Source organism: Mustela putorius, unplaced genomic scaffold (assembly GCF_011764305.1).
Source record: "Mustela putorius furo isolate JIRA1106 unplaced genomic scaffold, ASM1176430v1.1 tig00003972_pilon_pilon_pilon, whole genome shotgun sequence".
NCBI lineage: Eukaryota > Metazoa > Chordata > Mammalia > Carnivora > Mustelidae > Mustela > Mustela putorius.
In genome coordinates, this window is record NW_025422115.1 from 7,711,878 (window position 1) to 7,735,072 (window position 23,195).

At 42.3% G+C, this 23,195-nt stretch overlaps 1 protein-coding gene across 3 annotated transcripts in view; it reads left to right on the forward strand.

The window, feature by feature from the left end:
- The first annotated feature begins 7,601 nt into the window (after positions 1-7,601).
- The window catches only part of FAM189A1 (family with sequence similarity 189 member A1), a 486,040-nt gene continuing 470,446 nt past the window's right edge, over positions 7,602-23,195 (forward strand). For all 3 annotated transcript variants that reach the window (XM_004759869.3, XM_013060110.2, XM_045070539.1), the window contains exon 1: positions 7,602-8,000. In XM_004759869.3, the coding sequence (XP_004759926.3) occupies positions 7,782-8,000 (219 nt within the window). In that variant the 5' untranslated portion in view covers positions 7,602-7,781. The remainder of the gene's footprint in view (positions 8,001-23,195) is intronic.

Here is a 23,195-nt window from a genome sequence, read left to right on the forward strand (position 1 = left end):
GTCCTGTCAAAATTAGATCTCTTTCCTCCCTGCACTAAATTGTCCTTTAATTAGTTTATTAAGTGTAGAACACTTTGGGTATTGACATCTTAATGTTGTCTTTTTATCCACGAACACAGTGCCTTTCCATTTGTTTAGGATTTCTTTGATTTCTTTCAGCAATATTCTGAGCTGAAATGTTTGTAGAATTTTCAGTGTACCAGTCTTTCAACTCTGGTTAAATTTATTCTTAGATAGCAGTGAGATAGACATTTCATAACCCAATGAACAGAGATGAGTCAAAGTTTCCATGCATGCGTTATTGTTTGTTAAGGTCTAGAGCTGCCCACACTGGCTTCCAACCCTGTAGTTACAATCATCTAACCAAATCTGCTCCAGAGCTGGGACCAGAGGACATGGGGGAACAAGTTAAGGTGACTGATTTCCAATTCTATACGTAGAATTGAAACTATTGGTCATGTGATAATTCTGTGTTTAACTTTGAGGAAATGTCAGACTGTTTTCCATCTGCACTATTTTACATTCCCTCTAGCAATGTACAAGGGTTCCGATTTCTCTACATCTTTCCCAACATTTGTTATTTGCAGGACTTTTTTTTTTTTTTTTGAAATTACCATGATAGTCATCCTAGTGGATATGAAGGGGTATTTTATTGTACTTTTTGGCTATTGTGGTAAAACAGATATAATGTAATATTGACTGTTTTAACCATTTTTAAGTATATAATTCAGTGGTTTTAACTCCATTCACATTGTTGTGCAATTATTGCCTCCATCCATATCTAGAGCTTTTTCATCTTCCCCAGTTGAAACTCTGTACCCATTAAGCACTAATTCCCCATTTTCCCCTCCTCCCTGGCAACCACCATTCTACTTTCTGTCTCTATGAACATGACTACTCTAGGAACCTAATATAAGGGGAAACACAACAACCTTTGTCCTTTTGTGCCTGGCTTATATCACTCATATGCTCAAGGTTCATTCATGTTGAAACATGTGTTAGAATTTCCTTCCTTTTAAAGACTGAATAATATTCCATCATCTACATGATGGAATATTATTCATATTGATATATATTATATATATTATATATATATGTAGATACATGACATTTTGCTCATCCGCTTGTCTGTTGATAGACACCTGAGTTGTTTCTGCATGTGACCATTGTGAATAACACTGTTATAATCGTGGAAGTACAGATACCTAAGGAGATATGCTTTCAATCCATTTGGATATATACTTAGAAGAATTGCTGGATTAAAGGGTAATTCTTTAAAAAAAAAAAAGATTTTATTTACTTACTTGTCAGAGAGAGAGAGACAGAGAGGGAGCAAGCACAAGCAGGGGGGTAGCAGGCAGAGGGAGAAGCAGGTTCCCTGCTGAGCAAGGAGCCCAATGTGGGATTCGATCCCAGGACTTTGGGATCATGATCTGAGCTGAAGGCAGATGTTTAACTGACTGAGCCACGAAGACATCCCTTAAATGGTAATTCTGCGTTTAATTTTTTAAGGCACTCCCATGCTATGTTCTATAATGGCTACACCATTTTATATTCTCACCAGCAGGGCACAAGATTTCCAATTTACCCATATTCCTGACAACACTTGCTATTTTCTGTTTTTTAAAAAAAAATTAATTAATTTTTACTTTTAAAATATATTTATTTATTTAAGAGAGATAAAAAAGTAGGGGAGGGGCAGAGGGAGAGACTCTTCAAGCAAACTCCCTGCTAAGCACAGAGCTGGATGCAGGGCTTGATCTGATGACCCATGCCCATGAGATGACGACCTGAACCAAAAGCAAGAGTTAGAGACTTAAATGACTGAGCCACGCAGGTGTCTCAAGTAATCAATTTTTATAGTAGCCATCCTAATGGATGCTAAGTGGTATCACATTGTGGTTTTCATTTTCATTTTCCTAATCAGCAATGCTGAGCATCTTTTCATGAGCTTATGTGCCATTTGTATATCTTCTTTGGAAAAAAGTCCACTCAAGTCATTTGCCCATGTTAAATTGGGCTGTTTGTCTCCTTGTATGTACGTGTGTGGGTGTGCGTTTTAAAGATTTTATTTATTTATGCGGGGGAATGACCGTTGCAGGGAGAGGGAGAAGCAGACTCCCCACTGAGCAGGGACCCTGATGTGGGGATCAATCCCAGCACCTGGGATCATGACCTGATTTGAAAACAGACACTTAAACCACTGGACCACCCATGTGCCCCATGTTTGTCTCTTTGTTTTTTAGTTAGGGTTTGTTTATATCTGGATATTGAAACCTTGTCAGATATATAATCTGTAAATATTTCTTCTCATTCTAGTTACTTTTGATAGCATTCTTTGATGCACAAAAAATTTAATTTTGATGAAGTACAAAGGTTGTAGGTTGTCTATTCTTTCTTTGTTGCTTATGGTTTTGGTGTCATATCTAAGATACCATAGCCAATCCAAAGTCATGAAGATATACACCAATGTTGTTTCCTAAAAGTTTTATGGTTTTGCCCTCATATATAAATTTGTGATACATTTTGAGTTAATTTTTATACATAGTGTAAAGTTGGGGTCCAGCTACTTTCTTTTGCATGTGAAAATCCAGTTGTCCTAGCCCTATCTGTTGAACAGACTATTCTTTCTCCATTGAGTAGACTTGGAACCCATGTGAAAACTCAGTTGACTTAAGATAGATGGATTTATTTCTGGACCTTCTGTTCTATTCTAATGGTTTATCTATCCATATGTGTGTATCATACTGTTTTGATTATTACAGCTTTGTAGTAAGTTTTTAAATCTGGAAGTGTGAGTCTTTCCAACTGTTTCTTCTTTTTCAAGACTGGCTATTTGGGGCCATTGCAATTCCATATGAATTTGAGGACTGGCTTTTCCATCTCTGCAAAAAAAAAAAAAAATTCTATTGGAATTTTAATATGGATTGCATTGTATCTGCAGAACACTTTGGATATTGACATCTTAGTATAAAGTATTCCTATCCATGAACACAGTGTCTTTCCATTTATTTAGGTCTTTAATTTCTTTCAGTAATATTTTGTGCTTTTCAATGTATAAGTCTTTCATCTCCTTGAATTTCCGAGGTATGTTTATCTTTTAGATGTTATTGTAAATGGAATTGCTTCCTTGCTTTTCAGACTGTTCACTGCTGGTCTGCAGAAACACCACTGATTTTAGTGTGTTGATCTTATATCCTACAACTTTGCTGAATTTATTACTGCTAGTAGCTTTCTTGTGGATTCCTTAGGATTTTCTATAAAAATCATATCATATCATATCATATCATTCTGCAAACAGAGATAGTTTTAATTTTTCCTTTCCACTTTGGATGTCTTTTATTTCTTTTTCTTATATAATTGCTCAGGCTAGAATTTCTAGTGCAATGTTGAATAGGAAATGTTGAATGTAGACATCCTTATCTCATTGCTGATCTTGGGGGAAAACGTTCAGTCTTTCACCACTGAGTATGGTATTAGCTGTGGGGTTTTCATAAATATCCTTTATCATGTTGAGGAAGTTACGGCAATTTTTTAAGATGCTATTTTAAGAAATAATGAGAGGCCTGGGCTAAAGCTATCATTCTCCAGAGGTGATTTGTTATTGCTTTTGCCAGGTCCTTACAGCCTAAGCAATGAAGGATTATCTTTTTTTTTTTTAATTATTTTATTTATTTGACAGAGAGAGAGATCACAAGCAGGCAGAGAAGCAGGCAGACCGAGGGGAAGCAGGCTCCCTGCTGAGCAGAGAGCCCGATGCGGGGGCTGATCCAAGGACCCTGAGACCATGACCTGAGCTGAAGGCAGAGGTTTAACCCACTGAGCCACCCAGGTGCCCCAACGAAGGATTATCGTAAGTCAAATTCAGGGTTTGAACTTCTGGGCGTCTGCAGTTAGAGGAAAGACAAACTTATTTCTTACTCTCTGGGTGCAGCTATCTGGGGTTCCATCACAAAGCAGGGAACTGGTGAAATGGGTCCTTATTCTTGAGGGCCCTGGACTCAAAATTTATCTTTCTAATCCTATTTGTCTGCCAAATCCAGAAATGCAAGTGCCCAGGGCAGAAGATTCCAATGTGGTGCACACCCGGCTCTGATCCCTTCTCCTCTTGAACCTTGGTCTTCGTTTCCCCATTATCTCTACTTTAAAAAATTTTTTTTCATCTGGCTTCTTAGTTGTGTTCATCAGGAAATTTACAAGCCTGAGGTTCCTGGAAATGGTGATTCTCTGCTGATTTTTACTATTCCAGAGTTGGAGACTGTGAAATCCAAGTAGAACTTTCTTCTGCCGTATAGTATGGAGGGACAAATTTATTTTTTATCCATTGCTGGAGAGGTATGTTGAAAAGAGCAAAAACTTGAACAAGGGCACTCTAAGTGAGGCATTTGTGTTATTCACCTTCCTGTTGGTGCACGCAGGCATACAGCCGACCTTTCAGTAAAAGCTCAGCCACCTTGTCATGCTATGCTTAAGAACAATGGTCTCGGGCGCCTGGGTGGCTCAGTGGGTTAAGCCTCTGCCTTCAGCTCAAGTCATGATCTCAGGGTCCTGGGATCGAGTCCCGCATCGGGCTCTCTGCTCAGCAGGGAGCCTGCTTCCTCCTCTCTCTCTCTCTCTGCCTGCCTCTCTACCTACTTGTGATCTCTGTCTGTCAAATAAATAAATAAAATCTTTAAAAAACAAAACAAAACAACAAAAAAACAATGGTCTCAATCTATTAGTGTCATCTGATCTAAGAAGAAGAAAAAGTTACGATAAGTTGGTCCCAGGTGACTCCAAGAATCTCTCATAATACTAGGACATGTATTATGGTGGCGTTTTATTTTTTTTTTATGATTTATTTATTTATTTTAGCGGGGAGGGGCAGAGGGAGAGAGAGAATCCCAAGCAGACGCCCCAGTGAGTGAAGAGCTGGATGTGGGGCTTGATCCCAAGACCCTGAGATCTCCACCTGAGCAGAAACCAAGAGTCAGACACTCAAACGATTGGGTCACCCAGGCACCCCCAATGCAGCCTTTTATAAGAAAAATGCTGAGGAGCAAAGAGGATCAATGAGTTGTTAGGATCAGAGCTAGGGCTAGGCCAGCTCCCTCCCTCCTTCCTTCCATCCTTGCTTTCTTTATGATTCACTTCTGTGAAATTGACTCACTTTATTTATATCTCCAAATTCCAGTTGTTTACCAAGAGAAAGTCAGATATTACATTTAATACAATCAAAATTTTAAAATTCTCTAAAATACAGAAATGATTTTTAAAATGGCTAAGTGATTGTAATTTCTGGCTCTGCTCCAAAATCAAATTTCACAGACAACGTCGATCCCTCTCCTAATCCACCTACACCCAAACCCTCTGCTGTGCTGCTCAGAGCTCTCTTTCCATGCCATTTATAATTAGAAGGAATTGATTCACATATACTTTGGAAGCACATCTAATACACACACACGGGAGCTGACGGGAGGTTTCTACCATTCGGTACTCTCCCCAGGATGGCCCCACTGGTGCTGCCCTGTATTTTGTCTACATTTCATTCACTGCGGACTCCTGCCAAACGTCTCAAATCTATCCAGTTCTGAGTATCTCCACCATCTCTACCTTCATCTCAAATACTGTCATTTCTTGCCTAGATGACAGCAGTAACATGTGAACTCTACATTCTCTTGGGCATCCCTCAATTCTTTTTCTGTAGAGGATGCTGGTTTTTGGCACCACGTAGAATTCTCCATCACACTGTGCCTGGCCATAATTGGCCTTGGAGCAGTTATCTCTGTATTGTTAAGTTAACCAGTAGACTGAACATTCTCTAGCTTGTTTGCTTTTGCTAATCCTTACATGTTCAGTGTCTAGCACATAGTGAGTGCTTAACATATTTTTTGAGTACTGCATAATGTCAATAAACTCTGTAATTTACTTGTTCTGCTTATTGTATTGTTTCTCTCCTTCTACCGAAAAGACAAGGGTTTTGTCTGTTTTGTTCACTTCTGTACTTACTCTAAGGGCCTAAGAGTGCCTGGTGCTTAGAGAGTTCTTTGTAAACTATTGTGGGGAATAAATAAATGAGGGAGAGAGGGAGGTGATTCCATTGAGAACGTAACCTCCTGGCAGTCCAGGAGCTGGCTCTGGTATTGTTCCAAGGCCTTAAAAAGTGCTGCCTGAGAATTTCTAGATAGAGAATGTCTCCAGGAAATTTGAATTTGTACTCTGGTACTCTAAATGATGCCAGCCTGAGGCTCAGCCATGTTACAGATAAAAACTGGCCAGTGGCCAACATTTTGAGGTCAGCTACTTTATCTGTGGAATTCCCCACCCCCAGTTCATCCCTTGGCCATCCCTTTAAATTGGAAAATAAATCCCATCCCTGCTAAGGTGTTGGCTGATAAAGGCTTGAGCTATTGCCCCTTCAAGAGGAATTTGCATTTTAATAGAGGCTCGTCAAGCCCCAAAGGAATCAATATCTCTAAAGGTGAAATTTCAAGCACCAGCAACTGAGACGTTCTGGGGCGCTACTCTCCAGTGTTTTGGAACCAGCGGGGGACTCCCTCAGTTCCACCATGCGACAGTGGACAGATGGCCTGGGGGAATGACCTACCATTGCCCTTTCTTACGCCGAACGTTGCCTTTTTGTGTCCGATCCCTTTAGATTTCCCAACACTCGTGGGTCTCTTAATAACAGTCTTTTTCAATATCAGTGGTCTTGAAGTCACAACAGTAGGGCCACAAAGAGAACTGTGACAATACAAACTTCCAAGTTTTCTTGGTACCTCAGAGAAGCCGTTAACCAATTTAAAACCTTATGCTGGCTAAAGGGAGTAGGTATGAGTTAATGGGTCCTTAATGCCACCGCTCATTTAAATTCGTTCGGTGCGATTTAAGCCTAAACTTTTCACTTGTATCAAAAGCCCTGCAAACTAAAGGTGAGTAAGAGACATCCATTTGTGAACCGGGGAGGTTTAAACGCCGACTCCTCCCGGGCCCAGTTCTCAGCGGATTGCTTGGGAAATTGCGGAACTGCAGGAAAGCGGCATCTTGGATCTTGGAATTCCGCATTCGTTAGAGGCTGCGGCGCGCCACACCTGGGGCCGCGCACTTGGATTTCACCTCCTCTCCTCTCCCCGCCTGGACGCGCAGTGACCCCCTCGCCCCACCTCCGCCGCGGAAAGCGCTCATCCCGGGCTGGCCCCAGGTTCGGCCGGCGGCTCGGTCCCCTTGACTCGGCCCGCCCTCGGGCCCCGGCTCCCGCCCACCGAGGGTTCGGCCTCGGAGGCTGCTGCCCTCGACCTTGAAGCGTCTGCGGTCCCTAGTGCCGTCCCGCGTGACAGGCGAGAGCACCGAGGCCGGGCCGCGGGGACTGCACCTGCACCCGCCCGCTCCCGGCTCGCGCTCCGGCCCCGGCCCCAGCCCGGCGCGCGGCGGCGGGGCTCGCGCCCGGGGACGGCGGCGGCTCGCCCCCGGCACGCGGTAGCTCGCGCCCGCGCTCGGGCGGGGAACGCGCGGGGCGGGCGGGAGAGGGCGCAGCGCTGCGCGGCCGGCGGCGGGCGGGCGGCCCTGCGGAGCGGCGGCGGCGGCATGGGCGCGGGCACGGGCAGGGGCAGCCGGCGTCCGGCTTCCCGCCCGGCCCGGCCCGCTCCCGGCGCGCGGCCGCCGCAGCGCCCGCGACCCGCGGGAAGGCCGTCCCCTCGCTCGGCGCAACTTGCCTCGGACCCTCTGTGAGGAGAGGCGGCGGCGGCGGCGGCGCGCGCCGGGGCCGGGCGGGAGCGGGGCGAGGCGTGCGGGCGCCCGGCGCGATGCCTCGGGCCGGCGGTCCCCGCGCGCCGCGCCCCGCCGCGCTGCCCCGCAGCCTGTCCCGCCTGCGCGAGTGCCCGGGCCGCTCCCGCATCGTGCTGGCGCTCGGGGCCACGCAGATGGCGCTCGGATGCCTCATCGTGGCCGTCAGCTTCGCCGCGCTGGCGCTCACCACCTCGGCCCGCGTCCGCCACTCCTGCCCCTTCTGGGCCGGCTTCTCGGTGAGTGTCTGCGGCCGGGCGGGGAGGTGCGCGGGGCCCCAGGAATGCAGCCCGCCCGGGACGGCACCGCGGGCTCCAAGTTCGGGGCGCGAACGCCGGGGCCGAGCTGCGGCAGCACGGGGTGCAGTTCAGAAAACTCCGGGCTGATAACTCCGGGGACCTTACCGCTCTCAGAGCATCGCTTTCCCTTTCCTATAGCGCTAATCCCCGAGTTACTTTTCTTGGAGGAAACCGAAGCCAGGCGCCCGCCCTCCGCCGAGCCTGCAGCGGCCGGGGGGCCCGCCGGCTGAGGGGTGGGCTGCGGGTGCGCGTCCGGCCACGGGGTCTGCACTGGGCCCTCAGGGACTCTGCGCGCTGGGGACCCGCGACTCGCTCTGGCCCGGCTAGGTGCAGACTCAGCAGCCAGGAGGCCCTGACCGAGGCGGGGACGAGGGGCCGGATCCGGGTGCGGGGCTGCGACTCCGCGCGCGTGTCGTCTGCGCGGCGGCGGGAACTAGGGGCTGGGGCCACCGGGCGCGTCCGATCCTGCTGTGGGTCAGCCCGGGCGCGGAGACTGGCCGGCCCCCCTGCGGCCACTTCCAGACTTGGCGTCGTGGACTTGGCATTTCCCGCGTGCGTCCGGAACGGTTTGTGGGTGGCGGGACTGGGCAGGAGACCCGAAACCCGCGTCCGGGGGCGTGTTTTCTGAGCTCCACACCTCAATGGTGACCGATTTTCAGGCTGTTGACCCCCAAATTAGAGAAGCCAGGGACTAACAAGCCTCCGTAGGAGAAAGCCACCGGGAGATCTCTCTTACAAGGAAGCGATTGTCCCCAAGAATTAATGGGGGGGGGTTGTAGCCTTTTGATGAAAGTTGTGCTTTCCTTATATTGATAAAGAGTGGACATATGGAAACGGAAAAAATACATGGAGAGCAGACATTTATAAAGAGAAGCACTTGTTCTGAGAAGTCTTGACATCTGTAACTACATTTGGTTTATGGTGCTGAAGTACATCTTACAGGCTTAAACTGTTAACTCAGTATGTTTTAATTCCTTCTCCAGAAATCCAAACTAAGCCCTTGTAATGAATGTTTGGTGTTTGTTCTCGAATGTTGAAATTTAGTAATTCTGTCCAGCTTTGGTTTTTCACGTTGTTGTTCTTTTGTAATGGCCTCTGTTGTCCAAGCCCATTGCATGGCTTTTGAAATGAGATCTGAAACTGATTCTGTGACATCCTGACCCATACAGGTGCAGTCCTTCATCCTAATGGGGGTATTAATTTCTAAAGCTTATTTCAGACCATGGGTGAGTCTGGGAGAGCTGATTAGGAACGACAGTATGTGTGGCCACAGCTCCGGGTGTTTAAATCAGAGAGAGGACATTCGAGGCAGGAACGGGGGAGCCATGATTCAAATGGACCACTATATATAGTTTTCACACATCTGTTGCTCAGTTTTTAGCATTATTTAATATGCATTATTTTCATGTCATCTGTTTTGTGGGCACTGATGTTGATGTCTGCTGGAACCAGCCTACAGGTGGCAGACTGGTAGATTAGCTTCACTTCCTGGCTCCTCCCTGAACCTCCCTTTCTACCATTTAGCCTTAGCTATGATTTTTGGTACTCCCCAAAGGCATTGAAAAACAGCTGCCTTTTAACAATAAACCTAAAAGGGAAGACATTACCTCCACACAGTAGAAAAACTGTGTGAAAAATATACATTGACTCCATTTTAGTTTGAAGGGGTAAATTGCAAAACAGTAATTCACTTTTCATTTTCAGTGTTATTCCTTTCAACAGGTATAACCTATGAGTTTTAACGTCCCCTGATTCAGAGTAATTCTGCCAATATCTGGTATGTGTAGGCGTTCCTCTAGGGTCTGGGGACAACAATGCACACAACAAATTCTGCTTATGTTTTTGAGATTTTAGGGTAACTTCTCTATTTTCTACTCTGCCCCCTTATATCCACTTTTTCATTGCCATGTTTTCTTTCTTCAAACTTAATCTGCCACAACACCTTTAAAATTCTTTTAATATGGAATATACACCATTTTTCACATCCTGACTTTGCCCTCTACAGAAATAGTGGTTGGTTCCTGTTATGTTGGGACACGTTTGCATGTTAGCTTGGCTGTGGGTGGTAACATTGGCCCTTTCCCATATATATATATATATAGATATACCTGTCCCCTGAGACCTGGAAACTGGCCTGCAAGGATATTTTTCATTTCAGAATGGTGACTCGGGTGCCCACACTCTTGTGCGGATCCCTCCACTTGAATTTGGACTGGGTTTCCTACTTGCCTTGGCCAGTAGAATCCTGAGGACCAGAGGCAGTCTCAGGCCTGAGCCTAAGCTGTAAGAAGTCTCGGCAGCTTCTGCTGGGAGCATTGAGATGGAGGGGGAGTAAGTAACTTGCTGTATTAGACAGGGTTCTCCAGAGAAAGAACCAATAGTTTGCTCAGTCATCCGTTCATTCATTTACTTGAGGCTAACATGGAAGCCAAGAGATCCCATGATTTTGCCATCCCCAAGCTGGAGAACCAGGGAAACTGGTGGTATAATTCAGTCTGAATCCAAAGGGCCAATTGTGTAATTCCTGGTGGGAGTCTAAAAGTCTGAGAACCAGGAGTGGTGGTGTTGGGTCCGTTATCAAAGGAACGAGACTGAGACAAAGTGAAAGTTATGCAAAGCCTTATTCTATGCCAAGCATTAGGAGTTAGACTGGCCAGGGGAATGAGACTGAGACAAAGTGAAAGTTAGGTAAAGCTTTATTCTATGCCAACCATTAGAAATCAGACTGACTGGCCAGGGCTGCCTCCGAAGAGAGCGACCACCCCTTGGTCTTGCAGGCTAGTTTTATAGGGCACAACCGCAGACCTCTACATATGTGGCTTTGGCTGATTGGATGTCTCCTACCTGTGTGTTTTAGTAACGGTATGTGTTTTAGCAATGGTTACCCGGAACCGGTATCAGTAACTGCTGAGGCATTTATTAAACAACAAAATGGCTACCTAGGCAACATGGAGTCACTATGGCTAAGTAGGCCCAGGCAGGCCTTAGGGGTTTAACAGGTTTTAATGTTAAATTGGCCCTATCAGTGGTATCTCAAGGCAGGAGAAGACAAACGTCCCAGCTTAGTTGGAGGGTGCAAATTCACCCTTCCTCTGCCTTTTTGTTCAATCCAGGCCCTCAAAGGACGGGATGATGCCTGTTCTCCTTGGTGAGGCCAGTCTTCTTTATTCAGTTTACTGATGCAAATGCTAATCTCCTCCAGAGGTACCCTCCCAGACACACCCAGTAGCTATGTTTTACCAGCTCTCTGGGCATCCTCTAGCCCAGTCAAGTGGACACATGAAATTAACCATCACAGCTGCTCAAGGTTGCCCAGGTAAACGGCCACGGTCAGGTTTGTACTTGGTTGCTCTGACCCTGGAGGCTATACTTCTAGCCCTTAGACTTAAACTGTCCCCCTTAGGCAGAGGCAAAAAGATAGAATAAAGCACCATAGTCAAGAATCAAATGTAAATCTCCTCAAGGACGTCATACCTCTGTCTTTTAGGAAAAACACAAAACGTCCATGCAGAGGTGAACATTCAAGAAAAACGTGGAGAGGTGTTGCCTTTGGGAAGGATGTGTAAGGTTTAGGAAGCACCTTGGCCAAGTTGGAGAAAGGCAGGGAGTGGAAGTGGTGGGGGGGGGTGGAGGGGGCAGCAGGTCTGGCCAGAGGGAGCAGTTGCTATTTTAGCATTGACAGACCACCTTCAAATGGTGTTGCTGCCTGGGTCCTTGCCACCCAGCTAGGAGCTGGGAGGTGGGTTGGTCTCCCTCGTGGATGAATGCCTGGAGCATTTTGAGAGATGACCATCTGTATGAACAGTTTAGGAGCCTCATGGAGCTAGGTCTTGAATAGTTGTCCTTTAGCAGAGCAGCTTTCTTATGATTCTTTGAAAATTTTATAAGGCCCAGGACATCAGAGGCAAATTCACGTTGTGAATTACGTACATGACCAGTGACCTACATTGATGAAGACATAGTCATTGGGAGCCGACTGTGTGACTGCGTATTGTATGTGTGCATATGTGTATTTTTTTTTTCTGTGAAACCAACACTTGGATTTTTTCATACTTCAAAAGTAATATACTCTTGTTGCAATAACTGAAACATAGAAGTGTAACAAAGAAAACATGATAACAATGCTTCCATCTATCCTAATTCTGGACCCACTGTACCGTGTTGGGTAATGGGATCCTTCCATGCTTCCTATAGAATCACAAAAGCATTATAATTAATGTATATGTGTGGCATATATTTCTTTGCTTTTAAAAAATTTACAAAAAGATTACACCACAGACCATACTGCATGACTTTTTAAGTTTCGTATGTAATAAATATTCCCATTATTATTATTATCCCCATTATTTGTAATGACTGCGTTAAAGTCCACAGTATGAATTATTACAATTTATTCAGTTACTCTCCTGTTGGGAATATTCTGATTGTATCCATTCTTTGTCTCTACAAACATTGCTGCTTATCTAACCTGAGATGCTAGTACTTGTGGGTTTTTTTTTTTCCGAGCATAAATTCCTCAAGGTGAAATTGCTGGTCAAAGGGTATTCAAATTTAGAATTTTGTTGGGTATTGCTAGATTGATTTCCTCAGAAGATTGTAGTCATTCCTACCCACAGAAGCATTTCATAAGTGTGCTCTTTTGCGACCTTCTTACTAGCATAGGATGTTAGCAGTTCTTAACATTTTTATCCACTGGATAGGAGAAAAAAAGATATTTCCTTGTTTTCCTTTGATCTGCATTTCCATGGTTACTTTATTATATGTTGCAAGTATTTTCTTGCAACATCCTCGCTTCTCATTTGGCTTAAATTTTGGCGTCTTGGCCATATAAAAGATTTAAGGGCTTTTTATGTAGTCAAGTCTGTTCTTTTTCTCTTTTACAGTTTCTGGGTCCTTTTTTTCTGAGTTTAAGAGGGTCATCATTACCGAGGTCACACAAATATTTTTTTTAAAACTTCCTTCTAATGTTCTCATTTTATTTTTTCCATTCAAATTTTATTTTATCCAGAATCGGTTTTGTATTTCATAGGGAAAAAGGGCCTAACTTGATTTGCTTTCAGACAGATTTCCTGTGTGGTTCAGTTTTGGGGCTCTCTTCAGTTTTACTCCTTTAATGGTCTATCATAGAGCCAATACCACATTATTTTGGTGCTAGTACTTCATGGTGGGTTTTGCTCTCTAGTAAAGCACGCCCCTCCAAACTTTGCTTTTTCAAAAATGCCTTGGCAGTTTTTCCATATGAACTTTAAATAGTCTGTGTCTAGTTGGTCTTTACATTGGGATGTCTTTATTTCACATCTTTTTCTGAAGAGCATTTTCACTAGATACAGAATTCTGGGTTGATAATTCTTCTGTTTCAGCCTTGAAAAGTATTCCAATTCCAACCATCCTCCATGTTTTCTGATGGAAATTCATGGTGTTTTAGATTGTTGTTGCCAGAGAAGGTGATGGATATTTTCTCCTATTATCTCCATTCTGCCATTACACTCATCCAGTGTGTTCTATTTATTATCTTCTCACTTAAAAAAAAAAAAAATCCCATTTGGTTCTTCTTCAAACCTCCTATTTTTTCCTCTTAGTTTTTGGTTCTAGTTTTTCACTCATATCCCAAAGTAGTGACCCTTACTTCCTGGAACATTTTTATTATCATTGCTTTAAAGTCTTTTTGTTTGAGAATTCCAAAATCTGTCATCGTTTTCCCATGGAAATTGACATTTTCCTGAATTTTGGCATGCTGAGTAGTTTGGGATTGTGTCCTAGACATATTGACTGCTATGTTGTGAGTCTCTGGGTATTGTTTGAATCACAAGGAGAACGTTGATGTTTTTGTTTTCACAACTTGTGACTGGCTTACTGTGGGTGGTGGTTCTGAGATCAGTTCAGTTTTCAAAGTCTCTGCTGTCCTGTTCACATCTGTCCTGCACGTGGGCCACCCAGTGGCCAATCTAGCTCTCGGATGGTGATCTACCCTGTAGGTCTGTTCCCAGAATTTGTGTTTACTATTTAGGGTAGGTAGTACATACACCTGCACGACTTGGGGATGAGCTATGACTTCATAAATACATGTTAGGGATCTCTTTCCCTGGCTCCTCCCTCTTTGTGACGTGGATGTTTTCTGTTTCCCTGGGGCTTCCCTTATCCAGTCCTCCGAGAGGGCTAGAGCTTTACCTTGCTTTGCTGCATCCTTCCTGTGTCTGCATTTGAGTAGGGGCCATGCAGGAGGAGGACAGATAGGGGATCAGCAACAAGGCTTAGCACTGCCATCTTGGGACCAAGCTCTTGCAATCAGAAAGGAACATTCTCCTATGCCTTGCCTGCTCCTATTGCTGCTATGCTATTGCTTGGAGGGCTGGGGTGTGGGAGAAAGAAGAGAACGAAATCCAAACGAGAGAACAATGGGGATTGCCTTACTGTCTTTTGGCATTGGGAAGCCCATTTCCAAATCCTTGAGCCAGAACTAGAGGGCTTCTGGGCTCTTTCTGTCTGCATGAATGCTCAATTTTGGGTTTCAAGCTGTGTTGAGTTTTGGCTGGGGGACGCTGTGGAGGGAAAAATGATAAACTACTGCCAATTTGGTGGTACTTTGAATTATATTGTTCTTCCTCAGTCTGGCCGCTATTTTACTTTTCAGTTTCAAGCTGTTTATTCTATGCATTCCATTAGGACTTCTAGCTGCAGTTGGTGGGAGACACAGGGTAATGTAGGCTTGCTTACTCTACCTGGAACTGGACCTCAACGTTTTTAATATGCTCACGATGTGAGTCAGACATCCTATATTCAGATAATTGTCCTTTAAATACAAAGCCCACAGACACACGGTTTTGAATTTGCAAGAACTCTGGGAATATTGTACCTATGAGGAGTTTACTAGAGAATAAGCTTCAGAAAACTGTAAAATGATTAGTGACGATTCATAAATTCTGGGGGTGAGCATTGACTGTTTTAACTATAAAGCTAAAACATGACAGTAGGGGGGCAAATTAATATATAAGCATTATGTGCTCTGATTATATTGAATTATACAGCTAAAAAAATAAATGACAGGAGATGAGGGAGAGGAAGGGGAGAACAGAATAAGCTCCTCATCACATCAGTTGAATTAGCCAGACGTAAGAACTATCTCTTGAAGCTGACAAAGCAGGGAGGAGAAGGTTTAAGTTTATTTAAGTTTAATTAAGACTCTAAGGATTAATATCAGAATACTAGACCTCAGATTGGGTGGTTCTAAAAGAGCGAGGGAGGGAGGAAGGAGCGTTCGCTTGCTACTTGCATTATTGCTCAGAGTAGGGAGGTGATAATATCCCAAAGCAGAGGTTACCAAGGGGGTTATACAAGGTACTGTAGAAAAGTAGTAAGTAGAGATCGGGGCTCTCTCAGATCCTTCTTGCATACCTGAAGAAACATAGGGAGAGAGAGCAAGCAAGCAGAGTCTGCAGCCCACATACCAAAAGACTTCGTGTATGCGTGTAGGTGTTTTAAATGGAAGGTTAAAATATCTGCCAAAGCTGATGCTGCATATATAGACTATATTAATATATGTAAATGAGCTCAATTAACCTAGTTTAAAAAACTTTTTCAGGTTGACTAACAAAGCAAGATCCAGAGATAGACTTAAAAATAAAAAAAAAGCTAAAAGGCTAAAAATAAAAGAAAAGGTATACCAGGCGACTTCAAATAAAGGGAAAGAGGGTGGACAGACATGGCGAACTTCATATATTGTTCATGATACAATATAATGCCATCTTCATGTTTTGCTTCTCCTGATTAACATTTTAACAGTCTTGCTGCTCCTCTACAAGGAAACTGTTTCTTTCTCTTTTTAGAAATTTTCATACTTACTTTATTTTTTATTATATTTTTAAAAAAGATCTTATTTATTTATTTGACAGAGATCACAAGCAGGCAGAGAGGCAGGCAGAGAGAGAGGGGAAGCAGGCTTCCTGCTGAGCAGAGTGCAGGGCTCAATCCCAGGACCCTGAGATCACGACCTGAGCCTAAGGTTTAGCCCACTGAGCCACGCAGGCGCCCTGTACTAACTGAATTTTTAAGTAACTTTGGGCTTTCCATATCTATATGCATATCATCTATAAACAGTTTTGTTTCTTCATATTCAGTATTCTTCACATTTCAATATTTGTTTTCTACTGTTTATTTCTTTTACTTATTGCATTGATTGAAACCTTAATAATGTCAAAGGAGAGTGTGAAAGGAAACATTCATGTCTTGTTTTTGATTTTAAGGGGAATGGCTTTAATTTTGATATTTTGAATCGATGTATGCTCTTATATTTCTTAGTAGATAGTTAATTTTGATTACTTAAATTATGTTATAATATCAAGCCTATAGAGAAGTTACAAGAAAAGTCCAAGGAATCCCACACCTTTAACCGGGGTATGTTAATAATTCCCCGATTATTATTATTATTATTTTTTTATTTGACAGAGATCACAAATAAGCAGAGAGAGAGAGGAGAAGCAGGTTCCCTGCTGAGCAGAGAGCCTGATGTGGGGCTTGATCCCAGGATCCTGGGATCATGACCCGAGCAAAGGCAGAGGCTTTAACCCACTGAGCCACCCAGGTGCCCCGTAATTCACCAATTATTAACTTTTATTTTGCCTTATTAGTTTTATCATTTCCAACCCCCCCCAAACTTCTGATTGACCGGTTGATCCATGAGTAATGCATCCATCTACATATTATTTCTGAATCCCTTGCAAGTACATTGCAAACCTCAGATCCCTTTGCCCCTAAATTCTTCAGTGTGTATTTCCTTGTAAGGGCATGTCATAAACATGGAACAATAATAAAAGTCGGGAAATTAACATGGACACAACACTGTTATCTATGGTCCACATTCAAATTTTGTCAGTTCCTTATAAATATTTCTCCCTGCCTACTGTCCAGTCTAGTGTTCAAGTTAGGAATTCAAAAGTCATACTTAGGTGGTTAACTTATGTTTAGATTTCTTTTAAAGGATGACTGCTGAATTTTTCCAATGTTTTCAGTCGTATGTTTATATCATCCCTTAGTTTTTCTCCTTAAGTAATTGACACACTGAAGTATGCTGATACATTTCCTAACACTGAAATATCCTTGGATTTCTGGAATAAACTTTATCACTTTTTTTTTTAATATAGTGTTGGAATCCATGTGCTAATGTATTAAGATGTTTGCTTCTATAATCATACATAAAGTTGGTCTGGACTTTGTTCACACATTAGCATACACTATATTTAGTTTTGTTAAGTTGTGCTGGCTTTGTAATGTAAATTGGTGAGCTTTCCATATTTTTCTATGGATTAACATGGGAACGATCTGTTCTTTAAAAGTTAGCTCATCTGTAAAGTCTATAATTGACCATTTTAAGTGATAGATTCTCAATAAGTACTAATTGTCTTACATCTTGGTCTATTTAAGTTGTCTTCATCAAATTTTGACTTTTGGTTTTATTTCTTTTTTTCTACTTAAAAATTGTCACTGGATGTCTATTATAATCATTTCTAGCTCATTAATTTCCACTTTTTATCTTTATACATGGCTCCCTTGTTTTGTTTTATTTTCCTAGTTTGGTAGATTTGTGATACATTACTGATACGTCAGTTATTCATATTTGACATATTCATTTTTTAATAACAAAAACAAGTGCAGTTAAATTTTTATTGAGTATACGGGTATTTGTAGCACATGGATTTCAATGCAGAGTTCTCCCACTTACATTAATTTTTGGTTATTTATAATTTTAATTTTGATTTTTTTCTTTGATTCTGGTGTTCTGAAAATAACCTTTCTTAATTAGCAGATAGCTTTTTTTAAAAAAAATTTATTTATTTGAGAAAGTGAGAGAGAGAGATAGAGAACACGAGAGAGGGGAAGGTCAGAGGCAGAAGGTCAGGTATTGGGCTCCCCGCTGAATGGGGAGCCCAATACAAGACTCGATTCTGGGATTCCAGGATCATGACCTGAACCAAATGCAGATGCTTGTCCAATGGATCCACCTAGATGACCTGCACATAGTCTTTTTTGAGAGGTGGAGGTTGGATGTCATTGTTACTGTTTTCTTGTTTTACTTAATGATAGTCATTGTGGCTTACAAAGTTTCTTTTTTTTTTTTTTAATTTAGCAGTTTTGAAAATCAGTGCGTTGTTAATTTTTTCCAAGTTTAATCTTTTCGTCATTGTCTATTTGATATGTTGCATTGTTTCACAGGTATATTAAAGTCATCCCCTCTGTTTTATGGTTTACATTCTTGTATTTCTATGACTTTGCTTTATGTTTTTTACCTTGATGTTATTTTGTGTGTGTGTTTATGACTACACCTTATTTATTGATGATATCTTTTGTCATAATAGAGTATACACCTTTGATCTGTTCTGAGCTATTGGTATTGGATTCCACTCTAGTTGATATTAATATCACCATGCTTGCCTTTTTAAAAAAAATTCCAACAGCCTTAGAGACTTTCATTGTCCTTATAATTTTTATAGTCAACACCTTTACTTGATTGTGTCACATACTTGTCAGTTTCTTTGGTTATCATTGCTGCTTATATTCTGTTACTTCCTTGGGGTTTAGATTTCTTCTCTAGTCAAAGGTGCCTTTAGTAATTCTTTCAGTGAAGGTTTATGAATGCCTATTTGTCTGAAAAAATTCTGTTTCACTCTATCTTTTGAAAGATTGTTGGTGGGGGTGTAGAATTCTAAGTTGATGGTTGTTTTTCCTCAGTATTTTGAGGATGTCTTCTCGCCTCTGGTTTTGTAGAAATTTTACCCTGAGTCTGCTTGTAAGAAATCTGCCTTTTCCAGGGTTGCTTTAGAGGTTATCCTTTTGATTTGATGGTCTGCACTTCCAACGAATGTGGATTTATGGCATGAATACTGTTCTAGAGTAAGCTATTTGAGTCAGAAGACTGATCATGTCTTCCCATATCCATCTTGGACTTCCTTCTATCCTGCCTTTCCCTTTTCCTCTTGTTCAGATTGTATAACTCTATCTTTGTGTGCCAGTCTGAATAACTTCCTTATGTTTCATCCATTTCACAGGCTCTGTTTTCAGCTGTTTCTTATCAGTTATTAAACCTGTCCTTTGAGATTCTCAAGGACTATGTTTTTTATTTCTAAAGGTTTTATTTTGGTCTTTTCTAAATCTTCCTTTTCTCCTTCTGTCATAGTACTTTGTTCTTTTCTTAAGGTCTTGATTATTATTTATGTCTTTAGTAAATTTAAGCAAAAAATGATTTTATATACCTTCACATTTGATGTTTCCCTCAGTAGAAGTTTTGTGGACTATTCTGGTAGTCCTATAGAGGGGCTTTGGAAAACTTTTTTTTTTTTCGGAACTTTGTTAGGTGCCAGATATCACCACTTGGGACCAACTTTTCTGTTAATTTATTTGCTTGAGAGTTCCTACATCATGTGCGTGCCAGAAATTTATTGAATGTTCATTCTTTGAGGGTGGTAGCTTTATGCTTTGGTTTCAGTTCTGGCTTTCCCTACCTCTTGTGACCAGAGATCCTGACTTTCGTTACAGCTTGGACATTAGCTAAGTCCGGCTATCATAGCTGCCACTCTGCACCCTTTACCTCCTTTCCACTCAACATGAAACATTTTGTCTCATGTTAGTAGAATCATGTAATATATATATATATATATATATATATATATATATATATATATATATATATATTGGCTTATTCTACTCAGCATAATTTTCACAAGGTTCCTACCTGTCATCGCATGTGACAGAATTTCCTTTCTTTTTAGGCTGAATAATATTCTGCTGTATATATGTACCACATTCTGCTTAGCCATTCACCCTTCAGTTGCTTCTACCTCTTGACTCCCATGAATAATGCTGTGTATGAGGCTGTATAAATATCTGTCCTCAAGTTGATTTTTGTTCCATTCTTTAACCCTCCTCTCCTCTGCTTCCCCCTTCTTCTGCTGATTATATTTTCATCTTGGACAATCTATTTCAATCTGAATTTTCTTTTTTTTTTAAATGTTTTTATTTTTTATAAGCATATAATGTGTTTTTAGCCCCAGGAGTACAGGTCTGTGAGTCGCCAGGTTTACACACTTCACAGCACTCACCATAGCACATACCCTCCCCAATGTCCATAACCCCACCACCCTATCCCTACCCCCACGCCAGCAACCCTCAGTTTGTTTTGTGAGATTAAGAGTCTCTGATGGTTTGTCTCCCTCCCGATCCCATCTTGTTTCATTTATTCTTTTCCTACCCCCAAACTCCCCCACGTTGCATCTCCACTTTCTCATATCAGGGAGATCATATGATAGTTGTCTTTCTCTGATTGACTAATTTCGCTAAGCATAATGCCCTCTAGTTCCATCCACGTTGTTGCAAATGGCAAGATTTCATTTCTTTTGATGGCTGCATAGTATTCCATTGTATATATATATACCACATCTTCTTTATCCATTAATCTGTTGATGGACATCTGGATTCTTTCCTTAGTTTGGCTGTTGTGGGCTTTGCTGCTATAAACATTCGGGTGCATGTGCCCCTTTGGATCACTATGTTTGTATCTTTAAGATAAATACCCAGTAGTGCAATTGCTGGGTCATAGGGTAGCTCTATTTTCAACTTTTTGAGGAACCTCCATGCTGTTTTCCAGAGTGGTTACGCCAGCTTGCATTCCCACCAACAGTGTAGGAGGGTTCCCCTTTCTCCGCATCCTTGCCAGCATCTGTCATTTCCTGACTTGTTAATTTTAGCCATTTTGACTGGTGTGAGGTGGTATCTCATTGTGGTTTTGATTTGTATTTCCCTGATGCCGAGTGATATGGAGCACTTTTTCATGTGTCTGTTGGCCATCTGGATGTCTTCTTTGCAGAAATGTCTGTTCATGTCTTCTGCCCATTTCTTTCTTTCTTTTTTTTTTTTTAAATATTTTATTTACTTATTTGATAGAGATCACAAGTAGGCAGAGAGGCAGGCAGAGAGAGAGGAGGAAGCAGGCTCCCTGGTGAGCAGAGAGCCTGATGCGGGGCTCAATCCCAGCACCCTGGGATCATGACCTGAGCTGAAGGCAGAGGCTTTAACCCACTGAGCCACCCAGGTGCCCCTCTCTGCCCATTTCTTGATTGGATTATTTGTTCTTTGGGTGTTGACTTTGCTAAGCTCTTTATAGATTTTGGATACTAGCCCTTTATCTGATATGTCCTTTGCAAATATCTTCTCCCATTCTGTCAGTTGTCATTTTGGTTTTGTTAACTGTTTCCTTTGCTGTGCAAAAGCTTTTGATCTTGATGAAATCCCAATAGTTCATTTTTGCCCTTGCTTCTGTTGTCTTTGGCAATGTTCCTAGGAAGAAGTTGCTGCAGTTGAGGTCAAAGAGGTTGCTGCCTGTGTTCTCCTCAAGGATTTTGGAGGATTCCTTTCTCACATTGAGGTCCTTCATCCATTTTGAGTCTATTTTTATGTGTGGCATAAGGAAATGGACCAGTTTCATTTTTCTGCATGTGGCTGTCCAATTTTCCCAACACCATTTGTTGAAGAGGCTGTCTTTTTTCCATTGGGCATTCTTTCCTGCTTTGTCGAAGATTAGTCGACCATAGAGTTGAGGGTCTATTTTTGGGCTCTCTATTCTATTCCATTGATCTATGTGTCTGTTTTTGTGCCAGTACCATACTGTCTTGATGATGACAGCTTTGTAATAGCTTGAAGTCCGGAATTGTGATGCCACCAACTTTGGCTTTCTTTTTCAGTATTCCTTTGGCTATTCGAGGTCTTTTCTGGTTCCATATAAATTTTAGGATTATTTGTTCATTCCTTGAAAAAAATGAATGGGATTTTGATAGGGATTACATTAAATGTGTAGATTGCTTAGGTAGCTTAGTTTCACAATATTTCAATCTGAATTTTCTTTTTTTTTTTTTTAAAGATTTTATTTATTTATTTGACAGACAGAGATCACAAGCAGGCAGAGAGAGAGGGGGAAACAGGCTCCCTGCTGAGCAGAGAGCTCGATGCGGGGCCTGATCCTAGGACCCTGGAATCATGACCTGAGCCGAAGGCAGAGGCTCTAACCCACTGAACCACCCAGATGCCCCTAAAAAAATTTAATTTTTTAAAAAAATTATTACGTACACCCAATGTAGGGCTCGAACTCACAACCTTGAGATCAAGATTTGCATGCTTTAATGACCGAGCCAGCCAGGTGCTCCATCAGTCTGAATATTTTTTAAAAGATTTATTTATTTGAGAAAGAGAGAGGGGCAGCAGCAGAGGGAGCAGCAGAGGGAGAGAGAAACTCAAGCAGACTCTGCACTGAGCATGGAGCCCAAGGCGGGGCTCAATCCCACAACTCTGAGATCACGACCTGTCCCCACAACCTGTCCTGAAACTAAGAGTCAGATGCTTACCCATACACCCCCAAACTGAATTTTCTAATAGCCTACCAAATGAAATGATTGATATGATACTATCCTTTTCTTTCTGGCTGAATGGTTTCTTCACCCCTTCCTGCCCCTCAGTTCCACCAGTTCCTACCCCCTGCCCAGCAGCCCGTCAGGAAGAAATCTCTGGAACCTTTTTCTGTCCCTGGTTCAATCTGAAAGGCTAGTTCAGAAGGAAATAGATTTTGAACATTATATAATATATATTCTTTGAATGCATGAGGGAGAATATTTTTTTGCTTCATGGTTCAGTCTTTTATTGGGGAATTTTGAATTTGAATCTTGAAAAGGTCAAAAAAGTACTCTTTTATTGAAGAGTAAAGAAAATGTAATAAAGCCCATGATGGTTTCTTAGACTACTTGATATTGTTGTTGATGAATTCGAACCATGTGTGAGGTGCTTGATCCTCATAGAGCTGATGTCAGAGTGACAGCAACAGGAGAGATGTTGATAGATACAGAGAAAGCTAGGGCAGGGCTTCGTCTCTGCCCCCAGCACCCTACCCTCCTTGGTTCTCCACAGGCACCTGCTGCTGAGAACGTTGCCTGATGAAGGGAAGACCCCCTCAGTCCTTGGAGAAGCCTTTCTCCCTGGGGCAGTATGTGTAAATGGATCCTGTTAGCTTTTCTGGAGGCTCTGTAGGTGTCCCTGCCCATGTGCCCACCTGGGGTAGCCCCGGGCCCTTTCTTTGAGACACCAGGTATAGTTTCTTTCTTT